Raw genomic sequence first — 14,084 nt, forward strand, 5'->3', positions numbered from 1 at the left:
CACTCGCATGCTCATCAGGTTGAACTCACACACGCACCCTTTTCCGATAGTCGACGAGAATCCCGCGAAAATCAAAATCAGCACACATGCCTATCACGGCCGCAGAGTACAACACTTTCTACTTCATCGCCAAACTCATCCGCCAAGTGTTCCCGGGGCACAGATTGTATGTCGCCCGTGAAAAGAACCTAGCCGGCAAGGTTCTCAGCTACCACGCCGGGGTAGCGAAGTATGAAGGCAAGGTGATGAAGGACATCATCATGGCTAGCGGTAATGCGAAGAAACGCGTCGATGCACTAGACACACTTTTGGGCGATCTGGAGGATTACGTACACGATAACTTTGAGCAGATCGAGGCGGAACGGCGGGCTAGGGAGGCTGAACTTGATGCTGAACTTGATGCCATGGAACCATCCAGTGAAGAGGAAGACGAGGGGGGGAAGAGAAAAGGGAAAGCACCAGGGGGACGAGGTGCTGATAAAAAGCCCCGGTTGGACACCGACCAATCTCTAGAGAAGGGGGACGCGGAAATTTCTGGTAAACGCAAGTCAAGTGAGGACTCTTCACCAGTTCGGGTGAAGGCAAGAGCGAAGCCAGAGGATAGAGAGTTGAAGGAAGGGACAAGGGGCGGTCAGGGTGATGTGCAGACTTCGTAGTGTGTTACATATGTGACATGTTGTTCTGCTGCAAGTACCTGTGCGGCTATCATGAGACTGGGATTAAGTTGGCTGGGTGATGCTAAGTTTGATCACTGTTCTGGTAGACAAACTTATACCTGCCTTCTACTTATATAACTTCACGCATACGCATGCTAACATTCCAATACTTACGCTATCTAACAACCCGGGACCAGCACCGATGTCCAGTAGCATCACAGACCTCGAGTTCCAGACCTTCTACGTCGTAACCAAGCTTCTCGACGCCGTCTATCCAAATGGCAAATTGTACGTTTCCCACGGCTTGAGCACTGACAGGGATTCTTACCGGTATCGTGCCGCTGTAGTAGAGTCAAAGATAGAGTCTTCGGGTAGTGTCAAGAGACGACTACTCTCGCAGGTCGAAACAGCCAAAACTCGGATTGGTGTTCTAGAAGCCGTGCGGAAGAGGCTTGAGGAAATCGCGTCCTGGAGACTCGACGTGATCATAAGCGACAAGGAAAGAGATGACGTGGAAGAAAACGAACGGAAGAGGAAGAACTTGGTGAGTTGCGAAGCAGCGTATGAAGAAGCTAGGAGGAGAGCGGAGAGTGGAACAGGGCTGGTCTCAGCTGCAGGAGAAGCTTTGACGATGGAAGATATCGCCAGAGAAATTGGGGTAGAGTTTATTCCACAGAAGCCTTGGTAGATAGGAAAACGTAGAGGCATGGTTAAGCAATGGATGGCATGTTTGGTAGATGTGGTCCCTGGTACCTGCTGGTCGAGAAGTCAGCGTCCTCACTAGCGCCGCGCGCTAATCAGATTGAAAGTACATGTGCACCTGCCCAGGTGGACATCTCCATCAAATCTCATCACCAGAAACCCTACCAAAGTTGTGCCCTACTACTAACCGATCTCAACTTTACAGCCGTCTTTGATCGATATGACTAATGTCATGACCTGCTTCTCCACTCCTACCAGCTCGGCAGCTTTTCCTTTGGGAAGTCTGATATCCGCGAAGCTCTGAAGAAGTCGCACAATCACGTACCCAGCTTCCGTTAGCGCGAAGTCCACTAGAATTTCAGATTAGCTTAATGACGAAAAGCGTAACCCACGCAGGTACTTACTGCCCAGACAGGTCCGCGGTCCACAATGGAAAGGAAGATATCCCCACTTGGAATTCGTCGGATCTTGCTGCATAGGCATCTCTTCATCCCATCTCTCTGGTCGGAACAACTCTGCATCCATTCCGTAAAGGTCGGGTCGGCGGTGCATAGCATACACACTGAAAGCTACCGCGCTCCCTTTTGGTATGAGGACTGGGGAAGTGCGATCCGGGCCGCCCCCTGTGGGAAGTACCGTGGTCCTTGTAGCCATACGGATGTTGACAGGTACAGATGGGTATAGTCGCAGGGCTGGCGTCAAGGTAAGCATCTCATGTGGGAGAAGGATTCGGAGTGAACCTACTTTCTTTGAGAACATTCTGCAGGTAAGGCAGTCGTCTTAAGCTATCGCGGCTAAGTTCCGCATTCGCATCGCAGGTCGAAGAGATTTCCTCACGCAACTTCTTCAGCACGTCTGGATGGCGTACGAGGAGAAAGCTGTTCACATCAGGCGGGAAACCGTCACACCGGGAAGCGCAACTTACAATGTCCAGGAAAGAAGGCAGGCTGTGGTGTCTCTCCCAGCGACTAACAGACTGATGATCTGACCTCTTAATGCAGCTCGAGTCGACGCATGCTGCGCAACGGCATCCAGAAAGACATGTTTTCCCTCATCATCTGTCTTGTATCGGTTTGACGAGATGTTGCGATCGATAATTTTGTCGGCAAACTCGCGAACGTCTCGGCAAGCTTTCCGGAACCCTCCACCGTCTATCATCCAGTACAGGTCCTGGAGTCGATATCTGATAACGGCCCATTGTTGGGCGGTGTTGAAGGCATCCGCAAACGTCTGCTCCCCAACAACCTCCGGGTGTGCGAGACTGCGAGTTGACTCGCCAAACAAAAATGCTGTCGTGGTATCGAGGGTCAAGCGGAAGAAGAGCGGCTGCAGGTCAACGATCCCGTCGCCTTCTCGAACCAACCGGATGAGATCATTGGTCGCTTCTTGGAATATTTCAAGGCTCTCATAATGCTTGTGTTGCAATTGCGGTCGCAGCATACCCCGGGAGTGTTTCCAGTCAGCACCTTCCTGCGTGAAAATGCCATCACCAAACGCTGGGAAAAGGATCGCTCGACGAGGCCCAAGACCAAAGTCTAGCTGTAAGTCAGCCTTCCAACACACCCACCACTTCATTTTCTTCATTCCGCACCTTTGAAACTGGTAGACAAGATAGCCTCCAAATTAGCCGGCTCGACCGTTCCATATGCTTTCACTCCCAGAAACTTGTGCTTTAGTGTCTTTCCCGTTTGCCGAAAGTGGAACAGGAAGAGCTCCATCAATCGCGATTCAGAGTCTGCACGGAAGATCTGCTCAAGTCGATCGATACCAAATGGCCTCTGGTTCTTCAGTCTGGGGGCTGGAAGACATCCGTGGCGGTCGCTAATCGCTTGATCTGACTTTGCAAATTTAGTAATTTGGGAGTGTGTAGGTGATAGATTGGACCTACGAGGCATTGTCGTCGGTAAGAAAGATACTGAATTACGAGCGCAACCAATGAGACAGTTGCTACAAGAAGTGCCACCGGCGTCATCGTGTCAACGAAATCGGAAAAGGCAGCAGCCAGATTATGGAAGAGAGTCGGCGAAAATCTGAGAAGTAACTGGAGAAAAGAGATCGAGCGTTTGCGCATGCGCCACAAGGGTGGAGCATTCCTTGTTGGGCGTTTGTGCAACGCAACACCAACACGCTACGATAGTGCAGCAGACGTCGAACGGGCCGTGCCTTTGATCCTCATCCTTCTTGAGTCTTCTTCTAAGTTGCGAAGGAATGTCTAGTACGCCACTAGAATATTAGGGGCGGTTTTGTACGTTTGCATTTGCTGCCATGACGAGCAAACCGTCGCAACTTCGCACTACATAGCGATCATACTTCGCCTTACCTTTCCTAACTCACCAGAACATCAAGCATTGTGGAAGCGGACACCACAGTCATGGCCAAACACGTCACCGAAGCTGATCACCGCACTTTTAGCTATGTGAAGAGGCTAGCCGATAGCCTTTTCGGCGATGAATTTAAAGCATCCATCGCCGTCTATCCAAGCTACACCGATACCGGTCCTAATGGATATTTGACTAACCTTGCTGCTCGCTCAACCACAGATCCCTCAAGATTATTGTCATTGCCATTTGGGGGGCCACATAGGGGGTTGACAAGGGAAGAAGCATTACTCGGACTGTTACACAGCTTGGAGGGGTGGGCGGCGGAGAAGACCCGGGAAAAGAACCGAGTAAACTTTTGGGAGAATGTCTATAAAGGAGTGATGGCCAGTAACAGGGACAGAGCAGAGCGCGCTGCTCGAGAGGCGGCGACCGGGGCGACGGATGATGGAACAGATGGACGAGGTGACCTCAGAGGCACATGATAGAGGCAAGGGATTTGCACGAAGATTGGAGAGAGGAAGAACGGAAGAAGCTTTTGTATTGAGATTGGAAGGACCTTGCGTCTAAACGTGTTAGTGCTCGTCAATAGCGATATGCACTCTAGGCATACCAAAATCATCTTTTGACGTAGATACCGCACACGTCAGGCGAATTCAACCAGCTTAGATCATACAAGTGACGTACCAGACACTGTTTATCTATCGCGAATTCTTATGAGGGTCTCGTACGGAGGATACGCATTCGTATCGAATCGCTTCGACGGTTCCACAAAGTTTGCTTCTCCAAGTGATCTCATCCACCTGTTGACCCTCCCGCCTCATTGTACAACTAGACAAACACCTTGGTACACCACTGATCCTAGTAGATGACGCGGCTTCTTCACCGGTTTCTCGCCATAATAGACCGCCTCTAGATGTTCTCAATGTCTACACTCTTAAGTCACAGAGATCACAGATGGATTCATTGGCAGCAAGCATGCCCGAGCGCCTCGGCCGACCTCGCGAACCGCTTCCGAATCTGCGAGGTGAAGACGAAACGGAGATTAGGTATCTCATCGACTTAATCGAAAGTAAGCACCAAAACCCCCTAACTCCATCCCTTCCACATACTCACCTCCCTCCTTCAGCGCAATCATGGATCCTCTCCCCCCTCAAACCCCCCTCCTGCATCCTCGGCCGCCACCCCCCACCCAAAGCCTCCGCCTCCTCCACCTCCAAACCAAAAGCCGTCGATCCCTCTTTCGCTTTCTGCGCCTCCCTCTACAGCATCGAGCAAGGCGGAGTCAGGAGCTTGGAACTGGGACCTGAAATGGGTGGGAGCAGGAAAGAGGCGCTGGAGCATTTGTTGGGGGTTGTGGAGATGGAGATTGGAAGGATGATGCTGAATGATGATAATTATCAGAAGAAGAAGGCGGCGAGGGACGGGGGTGGGAGTGTTGGGAGTGGGAGTGTGGGGAGGGGTGAGAGGGGATGAGACGATTCAGGGCAGGGACGATATGGGTTCTGGGTTCGTTGAAGTCTTTGACGTATGCATAACGATTTTGACCACCTCGAATAAGACATTTCGCTTGGTGTCCATTGTCGTGCGCTTGTAAATTTTCATGAACGTCTTCATGCTCGAACCTCCTCTAAGCATCGTATTCCTCGGAAGTATCTCTATGATCCAATCCATCATGATCATTTCCATTTCCAACTCCAGCGTCTCGACTATTCGCTCCCGTCTCTCCGCTCTTCCAACACCCTGGAGTTCAATCTCAACTTTATGGAAACCGCGCTGCATCATAGTTCTCCACTGCCTCCAACAGTTTCAGCAGCACCTCACTACGCGAGTTTGCTACTTGCATTGGAATGAAAACTGTCTCTTGAATTCTAGCCTGAGAGACAACCATCACCGGATATCCTATGACCATGGCACAATATTCGAAGTTGCCATTTGTGGTGCGACGACGAGCTATCTTTACAGCGGCGTGAAAGTTAGGTAGGAAGAGGGATGTGACTAAAAACTTGAGGAATTTGAGGTTGTTGACGTCGTCTCGTGTTACTGGGCGGCTGGCCATCGTTGGATCGAGAGGTAGTAGAAGAGGATGGGTGTGAGAGCGATCTTTCGCACCGGGAAGAGGATCTCATGCAATTATACTCTAGGTGAATGCCTAGACGATTGCTAGACTTGTCAGCAATAATAGGATGCATGGCTTGCTTTGCCAAACCCATGGCCTCTTGAAGATGATTGCGATGTCAGAGAGCAAGCAGCCCGACCGATACATAGCCTCGAAGGGCAACTGTCCATCAAAGCTTCGCAGACTGTAGTCATCATGAGTACCATGGCACATGAGTCGAGCAACGAGAGTCGCCCACACGTACCAGCACCACCCAGCGTGCCCGCTACCCCCCTCCTGGACACCGATGAGAACCACTTGAGCTATCTCAGCAGTAAAACACCTCTCCTCACCGATCCTTGACACCAAACTAACATGATCACAGAGTTAATCACCTCCACGTTCCGCCCGCAGCTAGAGCCACTGCTCCTTATGGGTAGATACGAAAGCAGAGGAGAGGGCGTTGAGAAGTTCCGCGCGTGCGTCATTGGCTGGAACACTAAGTCAGTTACCCCAGAAAGAAAGTTCCTCATTGCGCCTCAGGAAGGGCTGAGTCGTCAGTCTGCACTGTTGGCTGTCATCAGATGGGTGGAGAGTGCAGCGCATAAGAGAATGGCGGATCTGGAGGCTAAGGAGGCGTGCGACCTCTGAAGTAGCTGGGAATATATGCCAGAGTCTGTATGATCAGGATAAGATTCATGTCGGCTTTCATAGCTTAGCTTTCTCGTCCAACAATGGTATACCAACCGCCTCTTCGAGCTCTTTCACAGCGTCCTTCGTCCTGCCCAGATTCACCTTAATTGTCCTCAACCCCGTCTTCTTCGCAAACTTCAGGTTTATGCCGATATCGTCCAAGAAGAGAGTGTCACCTTCGGTCACACTCTCCATGCCCTTCTTCCTCGCAATCTTGTCCATCTCCCGTACCGCCAGCTTGTATGCCTCTGGATCCGGTTTCCTGACACCAACCGCCGCCGAGCCGAGGAAAATGTCAAAGCACGTCGTGATGTCTGTGGAGTCGTTCGCGTAGGGGTTCGGGGCCGGTGCGTGGATGAGCTCTTTAGTGAAGAGCTTGCCTTCGTCGTCGAGGATGCCCGTGGGGAAGGTAACGTTGTTGCTGAACGCGCCCAGGACAAACTTTCCGCTCTGGCCTAGCTTTCGTAACGCAGGGTACATGTACGGGTCTGGTGCTCGGCTGATCTTCATCATGCGCCAGAACAGCTTCTTCGCGTCGATGTCTGGTACTTGTGGCTTCCCACCCTTGATTGCTTGTCCACCACCGACGCTCTCTTGCTGCGCAAGCTTCTGGAGATATTGTGACCATACTTCCGGTCGCATAAGCTGCTTCCTAAAGTCCGCGAACCAATCGTCATTGAGTTCGACTTCGCCGCGTTCGATGAGCTGCCATGCGCCCGTGTCGTGGGGCCCTTTCTGAATCGCGAAGTTTATGTAGCCATTCGGGATCTTGTTCTCGATTTCGTAATCGAGGATGGCTTGGAAAGGGCTTATGACCTGTAATGAGACACGTTAGCCAACGTGGTCCTGTCGCGCATAGTGATGGATGGCTGGGCAGGTGGCAGTGTGAGGAGGTACGTACGACAACCCCGCCGATGTCGAACAGGATGGCTTTTGGTGGCTTTGAGGAGGTCATGATAGATAGATGTTGATAGAGATGGCAAGCATCGCTATGAGACTGTCATGGTGGTTTGTAGCGCGTCATCGTGGTCGGCAGTCGAGGAGTCGTGAAGCCTCAAGGAACCTCGGCAATGGATAAGCTCTATCGGTCAACGGCGCTAGCCCCCGCAAATACTTCAACCTCACAGGCATGCATCGCTCATCACTGAGGTCAAATTTCACCAATCTTGCTATTTCTAATGGTTCAAGGTATTCTAGACTGCTTTCTTCGTCTCCGACGCTTAGGCGGTGTTTGGGCTTGGGATGAAGGCTCTTTAGGTGGAAGTTTCACGACAATCTTGTCGCTCATCCCCATCCTCGCATCCTGAAACTCGGGGGTCGATCCGGTCCTCGTCGACACATCACAATGCTCGACCTCCATATCCATTCTCGACACTGGCAGATTGGGTATCACGCTCACCTGTCGTGTATCATTGGGCGGCAGCCGGACCCTGGGATACTTCCGATCCGTTAGGCCCGGCCCACTGTGCAGCCTGGAACGAGAAAAGTCGCCAATAGACTCACAATGCTGGACATTGCTCCTTAGTCTTCCCGTCTTCTTGAAACCCTTGACATCTTTGATACGGGTTTGGCGCTGCATGCGCTCGCAGTGTTGATAGCGGAGGCGTTCCAGTTCAATCCGGGCTTGTGTTGTTTCGTAAAGGTAATGCTGTTCGTCACCTACAGCGAGGATATGGATAAGCATGTGCTCGAGGTCAGAAGACGATATCAAGCCTCTAGCATTGAAGTAACCAATGTTTATGACCATCTGGTCCATGATCTTGTGTCTACCGATGAGTGCAGGGACCAAAGCCTCGACATCAGCGAGGGTCATCGGATGGCGTGAGATGTGTTGCAGGAGAGGACGCTGGCCTTTGACAGGCAAGTTCCTCATCATTCGCTCCACAGGAGTTGGGAGTGGGGGTGGCGTGTATCCTTTGACGCTACCTCTCAGCCCCACTGCATCGCTTGCGCCTTGGTGTGACGTAACATCTAAGCTAGATGGGTCAGGAGCTGGGGAAGGGGCAATGGGAGACACTGGAAATACTAGATCAGTCCGACTTTGCCATCCGACACAGCCGCCCAGGCTCAGAGATGCCACTCGGGACCCAAGCGTTGACACGACCATGAGATTAGTTGAGCAGAGGTGAGAAGGGGGGATGAATCTAGAGCGCTGATCGTGATACACCTTTAGGGAGTGATGTGTTGCCTATGTCCCATACTGAGGAACTTCGCCCAGGCATATGTTGAACGGAGTGAACAGTGTTTCGCGCGGTGTGTTGGCATATCGCAGCATACCCAGCGGGAAGTGAATCTGTTCTGCGTGCCTAGTGAGTCTATCAGTACAATCATACAATAGGAGAAGTCACAGTGTTTTGTGCAATAGAGCCCTCTTCACGCTCCCGCAACGCACGATGTGAGACTGTAACGGAGTACGTACACAATGTCGCGTAGAAAGGGGATGTGTTAGAATTAGTGAACAAGATATGCAGGGTAGAGGCTGGAAAGGCATTATGCATACTATACGCGTACCGCTACATGTCTGAAAGCCCGCAAAGTCGATCCTATGCATGCTTGCCGGACGTCTTCAAAATCATACACGACTTACTGGAGTCGGATATACGAATCTTGCTTGGGGAAGGCTATGGCGTGAGATGCGATGGCAAAAGTCCGCTCACACAACTGCTGAAAGGCTCTCAAAACACAACTGAGCAGTTGCGTACCAAAGTTCTGTTGCTTCAGGACTGGTCCCCACATACGGCGGACGAGTACCATGACGTATTGGTCTGGCCTGCGGACAACATTGTGCTTTACTCGTTGCTACTCTGAGAACAAGCCTCATGCGTTCCAAGTCAGCTCGTAGCCGAAGACAGTCCGGCGAAGAAGTTCATCCTAAGTTCGGTCAGTGACGTTTACAGAGTAAGCGATCCGCAAGACTCACACCAGGATCTTCCTCGAACATGACCTTATCCATGACCTTCTCGAACGTCTTAGCAACGGTAAAGCCCGCTTCCTTGGCCAGATCAAAGAAAGCCAGGTCTTTCTCGTACAACCACGGGCGGTATGGTGTAAAGAAGACGTAGGCTCGGGAGTTCGGCGATTTCTTGAGGGTCAGCTGGACAGTCTTGATGAGTTTGGCATGTTCCGAGTGGTTGAATAGAAGGTCGGCCAAAATGAGGACATCAAAGCCCGAACCATCAGCCAGATATTTCGTCAAGTCAGCGGTAGGCGCACCCCAGAGGTACCCCTGTACATACATTAGTGATGTTTGCTAAGGTTGAGCACAGTCACAAACCCTCGCCACAATCTTGGGTGGCTTAGAAAGTAGTTCGCAATGGTCGACATTGTATTGCAGGTTTTCGACCAACTCAGCATCGGGATAGTCCGTAACGACCGTTTGAGCGGCACCGTTGAGAGCACAGACAAGGCTTGGAAGACCTGCTCCGGCGCCAAGCTCGAGAACCGTCCGGTTTTCTACGAGCTCTTTTGCATTCTCCTCCAGGTATTCAGATATAGTGCGCCCTGCATTCCATAGAAAGTGCCCCTGAATGTGTCAGTGAACGTGCCAGGCGCAGTTCAAGTACGTCAGAACTCAGCGAATGTATCGAAGCATTTCCGAAAATTTCACGGGCTTTCTAGAAGTCTTCTAGAAGAACGGGAGCCAATAGTGGTTGCATTGGCAAGTTCCATACAGTGCTTCGGCATGTCGGTGATCAAGTGCATGACTTACCCACAAAGGGTTGTGACCAACCAAACGAACAGTGAGCTCTTTGCCGGAAAGCAGCTGATGCGACGCGAATGTGGCCTGCTTTTCTGGTTCATAGAAATCGGTAGGCTCTTGGAACAGGTCCAGGCCCTCCTCGTCGGCTTCTGAGGACATGATGAAAGGAAAGTTGTGACGAAACAATGGTCTTGGCGAAGATTGTATTTTGGGTGTTCGAAGAGCGGAGCCACAAGTGGCACGTGCCTAGATCACCAGCCACCACCTTTCCTATCTCAGCTGCGTTCCAGACAGACGTAATCTTCGAAACAGCGGAGCGCCGTCATCAACGGGGTCTGAAGGCTGACCAGGCAGGATGCGCTGCGAACGGCCGCAGGGTCTGCCGCTCGCTCGTTGGCTGTGGCAGCGAGCGTTGCACCAGCCCGATGGCGTGGGACGTGATCCAGGTGGCTTCGAGCGACGCCTCATGTATACCACGGCCTACCAATCGCGCCCACACCGATTGAATTATCGCGGTGCTCATCTGAGCGCGCCAGATTCCCCACGCTCCAGTGACATACCCGGCGGCCGCAGCATCGTTTCCATGGTTCTTCTGACCATAATCTGAGCAGGCACAGGTGCTGCTCTCCGTAGGTCACGTTTCCATAAATCCCGCCTTGCACGTACTTTATCTCAACACTTCCTCCGCTTACTTTACCGCTGAGACATCGCCTGGCATCTATTTCTCCATCATCGCACCTTCTGCTTATGCCGCCCTGAAGCGACTAAGACCGCTTAGTAAGAAACTTGCTCAACGCTAAGGCACTAAGCCTAATCCAACCCTCCGCCAAACGTCGCATCCATTCAATTCACGACAAACCTTCGAGCGCCGACCAGCAGATCCCACGCCTTGACAACTGGAGGCCCGAGTCATTCATCCGTCTAGTGCGGAGAGGTGACGGCGGTGTTCTTTCTGCGGTTTCGAACTGGTATCTCACGTCCCCACCAACGCTGGGCCCTGTCAAGGCAATATTTCTCCAGACCGCATCCTGGGAGGAATCCAGTACAACCGGCGCCCTGATTCCGCCGGCTCTCAACTGAGGACCCTGCCGCTGTTGCCGTGTGCATTTCCGACGTGCGCCCGCCTGCATACGATCCACCATTCATCCGTTCCGCGCTCAAGATCGCTACTGCATCAACCAACGCCTGTGCTTATACAGTATTATCACCGACACTGTGGGAAGCCGGTGGCAGCGCTTAGGGTTATCAACGCTCCAGGCGCTCGGAGCTGGACCCTTCACAGATCACTTAGCCAAGCCCAGTACCGAGTCTACCTTCTCTTTCGGATAGTTACATCGCACCACATTGAAGCCTGTCGGCCACTTTCCTATCCAACGAGAGTCGTACGTTTAGCCTAGACTCTTGCCACTGCAGTCTTCCGTGCCGGCCGTACGCCACCTCACCCCTCCGCAAGACTTTCACGTGCGCGGTGTACAGTAAGCTTGGACAAAAGCTGTTTCCATCAGCAGTCTTACTTCGTCCCCGAACCACGGCGCATTTGGTGGTAACCTGCCGCGGATTGAGCAAGTTATTTCGACCTCACATCAGCCCCGCATCATGTGGGCCGAAGTCAATGGAGAGCGCAAGAAGGTCGCCTGGTAGGTACTCCCTCTTATTCGTCTTGCTCCTTGTTCTGCATTGTCCTACCCTCTTGTCTTCGCTATTTGTTACGCACATACAGCAGGTACCCGAAAAATCTCTTAGCGACTGCGGCTTGCATCGCATTGCGCAAGCTGCTCATTCGCTGTGCACTTTAACTGACTTTCAATAGCGGTCCGTGCATCCGCGGCCATCGCTCGTCGAAATGCGACCACAGAGATCGGGTGCTTGTCGAGGTTCGAAAGCCGGGTCGACCTTTGAGCAGCTGTCCACATCCGACCGGCTCATGCAGTTGCGAACGTGTCGTCATCAACTACACAATTCCCAAAGCGTCTGAGTGTGCTTGCCCTTCGGAACGAGCTGCACCCACAGCTACGGTTGCAGGAAACAGTCGAATCCAAAAAGGCAGGCGTAAGTCTGCAGCTGTCACCCCGTACAACCTCGAGAAAGCCATCCAGGCTGGCTTTGACGCCAAGACTGATGCCTCTTCCATCACGTATACGCCCTCAGAGACAAGTGGTAGCAACGCAGCGTCACTCCCTTCGAGTGCAAGCTCAACCCCACGTTTACTCCCTGCGCAAAACGAGCCCGTCTCAAGTTGCTGCAAGCCAAAGCCGGTTCTTTCGCCAGTTCAAGAAGGAGGTTGTTGTGGTAGCAAAGCCAAGCCAGCGCCAGCGCCAGCACAAGGAGGCTGCTGTGGCAGCAAAGCCAAAGCAAAACCAGCTCCAGAGCCGCCAGTGCAGAAGAAGTCTTGCTGTTCAACGAAGCAGGAAGATGCATCCGTCAAAGACCAGTCACACGCTTATCAACATATGGGACATCAATTCCAATTTCCAGCTCAAGCGGTGATCCCACAGTACCAAAACTTCCATGCGCAAATACCATCGCCTGCACCGAACCCCTTCGGTCTCGGCACTCCAATCTATAATCATGCAGCGGCAGCCTATCATCGCCAAAATTCCGTATCGATGAGCCCGTCAACGAACCCTCCCATGTCACCGTCTGTTGCAAGTTCTCACATCGGTCAACACGTCCCCGAACACAATTGCCATTGCGGAGAGTCATGTAGCTGTTTTGGATGCGCAGCGCACCCGAACAACGCTACAATGATGGAATATGTTAGGATCATGGCACACTTTCAGTACAACGGCGGCTTCGGAGGGATGCCTCCACCTCTCTACGACATGCCTACCTACCCTCATCAATCTGGCTACGGAGCGGAAGCCGGTCACAACCTGAACTTCGGCCCAATGCAACAAAGCTTGGCAACACCCACACCAACTCAGATGAGCTTCCAACAGAGTATGGATATGGCGACCATGCCCCAGGTACCAATGGTGTTGCCCAGGGACTGGCCACAGCAACTAAACCCCGTGCCAAGCCAGCCGCAAGCCCAATTCCCCAGCAGCCTTGGTTACACACCATCTATGTCAGCGCCAAGCGACACGTTGCAAAACTCGGCCGACACCATAGGATCACCCGCAGCCAGCAGCCCGAGCGACGTCAAAGACGAAGACACCGTAACGCTATCGCCATCATCCTACTTCTGGAACGAGATGACCCTACCAAACTGTTCAGACGGGTCTGGTACCTGTCAATGCGGAGATGGCTGCGCATGCGTCGGCTGTCTTACACACGGCGGTCATACCGGTGAACCCCTGGAAGACCCAACACCGACGACGACTGCAGAGCATGGCTCTTTTCTCGGTTTCGACCCGAGTCTGGCACTCAACATGAATGACCCAACCGACTTCCTCAGTTTCAATCCCGATCCGAGTTGAGACAAACCATTCACACGGGGTTCCTCTGGATCGAGTGACTTCGCTTTCGAAGGGATTGCTGCTCGTACTAAGGACCTCTCGATTGTTTCACGTTACATCACAGCGACGCGCACTTACGCGCGAGTCATCGACACGGTTTAACGATATGCATCAACACCATCAGCTTGTATGCGTCAAGGTGCGCTACGCATGGCAGGTATGGCAACGCAGCCTTTTACGACCCGTTGTCGATCGGCACATAGATTAGCGCGCCTTCACGCCCGCTATACGTTACATCTCCATTCAGTCTAATCTACCTTCATTTCCTACACGCTCGCCGCCGTCAACAGTGTGACAGGTGGACTGTTTACCGTTGCATCGTCATGGGAGGGGGAAATTGTGTTTTAGCAGCATCACAAGTGTTGGCAGTTTGGCTCACGGGAGGATTGCACTTTGCATTTTTTTGTTGTTTCACCGATTGGTGTACTGAGACGATACCCCGGCATCGGGCTGATGGAG

General features: G+C 52.3%; 6 protein-coding genes across 6 annotated transcripts; 4 read left to right on the forward strand and 2 right to left on the reverse strand.

The window, feature by feature from the left end:
* Window positions 1-86: 86 nt before the first annotated feature.
* On the forward strand, window positions 87-656 carry J4E79_005723 (uncharacterized protein; the record flags this gene model as incomplete). Its single annotated transcript, XM_049354601.1, has 1 exon — window positions 87-656. One exon carries the CDS (start codon window positions 87-89, stop codon window positions 654-656), a length of 570 nt encoding a protein of 189 aa, XP_049210724.1.
* A 202-nt stretch (window positions 657-858) lies between these two features.
* On the forward strand, window positions 859-1,285 carry J4E79_005724 (uncharacterized protein; the record flags this gene model as incomplete). The annotated part of the gene is given in 2 exon segments (XM_049354602.1): window positions 859-1,200; window positions 1,217-1,285. 2 exon segments carry the CDS (start codon window positions 859-861, stop codon window positions 1,283-1,285), a joined length of 411 nt encoding a protein of 136 aa, XP_049210725.1.
* A 3,369-nt stretch (window positions 1,286-4,654) lies between these two features.
* J4E79_005725 (uncharacterized protein) lies at window positions 4,655-5,152 on the forward strand (the record flags this gene model as incomplete). Its single annotated transcript, XM_049354603.1, has 2 exons — window positions 4,655-4,748; window positions 4,806-5,152. 2 exons carry the CDS (start codon window positions 4,655-4,657, stop codon window positions 5,150-5,152), a joined length of 441 nt encoding a protein of 146 aa, XP_049210726.1.
* Window positions 5,153-6,482: 1,330 nt separating this feature from the next.
* On the reverse strand, window positions 6,483-7,422 carry J4E79_005726 (uncharacterized protein; the record flags this gene model as incomplete). Its single annotated transcript, XM_049354604.1, has 2 exons — window positions 6,483-7,283; window positions 7,369-7,422. 2 exons carry the CDS (start codon window positions 7,420-7,422, stop codon window positions 6,483-6,485), a joined length of 855 nt encoding a protein of 284 aa, XP_049210727.1.
* Window positions 7,423-9,284: 1,862 nt separating this feature from the next.
* On the reverse strand, window positions 9,285-10,326 carry J4E79_005727 (uncharacterized protein; the record flags this gene model as incomplete). The annotated part of the gene is made up of 4 exons (XM_049354605.1): window positions 9,285-9,338; window positions 9,388-9,693; window positions 9,742-9,990; window positions 10,177-10,326. The coding sequence occupies 4 exons, from the start codon at window positions 10,324-10,326 to the stop codon at window positions 9,285-9,287; spliced, it is 759 nt and encodes a 252-aa protein (XP_049210728.1).
* A 2,585-nt stretch (window positions 10,327-12,911) lies between these two features.
* J4E79_005728 (uncharacterized protein) lies at window positions 12,912-13,586 on the forward strand (the record flags this gene model as incomplete). The annotated part of the gene is made up of 1 exon (XM_049354606.1): window positions 12,912-13,586. The coding sequence occupies one exon, from the start codon at window positions 12,912-12,914 to the stop codon at window positions 13,584-13,586; it is 675 nt and encodes a 224-aa protein (XP_049210729.1).
* Between the last annotated feature and the right edge of the window lie 498 nt (window positions 13,587-14,084).

This window comes from Alternaria viburni, assembly GCF_023758015.1.
Source record: "Alternaria viburni strain BMP 2772 chromosome Unknown scaffold_11, whole genome shotgun sequence".
Taxonomy (NCBI): Eukaryota; Fungi; Ascomycota; class Dothideomycetes; order Pleosporales; family Pleosporaceae; genus Alternaria; species Alternaria viburni.